This window comes from Formica exsecta, unplaced genomic scaffold (genome assembly GCF_003651465.1).
Source record: "Formica exsecta isolate Colony F162 unplaced genomic scaffold, ASM365146v1 scaffold98, whole genome shotgun sequence".
Lineage (NCBI taxonomy): Eukaryota > Metazoa > Arthropoda > Insecta > Hymenoptera > Formicidae > Formica > Formica exsecta.
Window position 1 is genome coordinate 1,492,869 of NW_021853741.1, and position 730 is coordinate 1,493,598.

General features: G+C 34.1%; 1 protein-coding gene across 3 annotated transcripts in view; it reads left to right on the forward strand.

The window, feature by feature from the left end:
• Window positions 1-730, forward strand: part of LOC115245428 (double-stranded RNA-specific editase 1-like) — a 7,019-nt gene continuing 6,289 nt past the window's right edge. For 2 of the 3 annotated variants that reach the window (XM_029823737.1, XM_029823738.1), the window contains exon 1: window positions 1-270. In XM_029823737.1, the coding sequence (XP_029679597.1) occupies window positions 231-270 (40 nt within the window). In that variant the 5' untranslated portion in view covers window positions 1-230. The remainder of the gene's footprint in view (window positions 271-730) is intronic. The other variant, XM_029823739.1, reaches the window with a different exon arrangement.

Genomic DNA, 730 nt, shown 5'->3' on the forward strand with positions numbered 1-730 from the left:
TCGACGGACAACGTCATTTCCTTTTTCTTCATGCTAGTAGCAAGTATAGCGAAAACGTCGAGCAATATTACCGAAAAACATCCTTGTGTAAGAACAGTGACAAGCTCGATGTATTAAGCACATTGATATTTACGTCTTTTTGCAATTAATCCTCTTCTCACCTAACGGATCGCGTGACGATCAAACGCTCTTACGCGTTTGTTGGATCAAAATTTTAACGAAGCTTCAAGATGTACACACGGAGTAGGCAAAATCAGGGCTACGGCAATAGTAAGACTATATACATATATGAGAATGACGCTATGTACAAAAATTTCGGCTTGACTTGTATATCGTATCATCGATAACGCACGTAAAATATAATGAACAGAAAGTAATTTCTTACAAGAACAAATCGATAATATGTGTACCGGTTAATGAAGAATAGCAGTGTTTTGTGTGCGAGAACGCGTCATTCACTCTCTCTCTCTCTCTCTCTCTCTCTCTGCTCATCAATAATGTTGCACGATAATGCTATTTATGATCATAATAATACGCGATATTTGAGTCTCTCAACATTTGATTAATGCTTTGGTATTAAAGATAAAAAAATTTATAAAATGTGGAATTGATAAGTTTGGTTTCTGATAGTCTCATTTATTGAAGCACTGAAATGAGAAAGATTTATCGATATTACTAATCATGACCATATCTAATTGATTTTAACATTTTGATGGAAAATATATATATA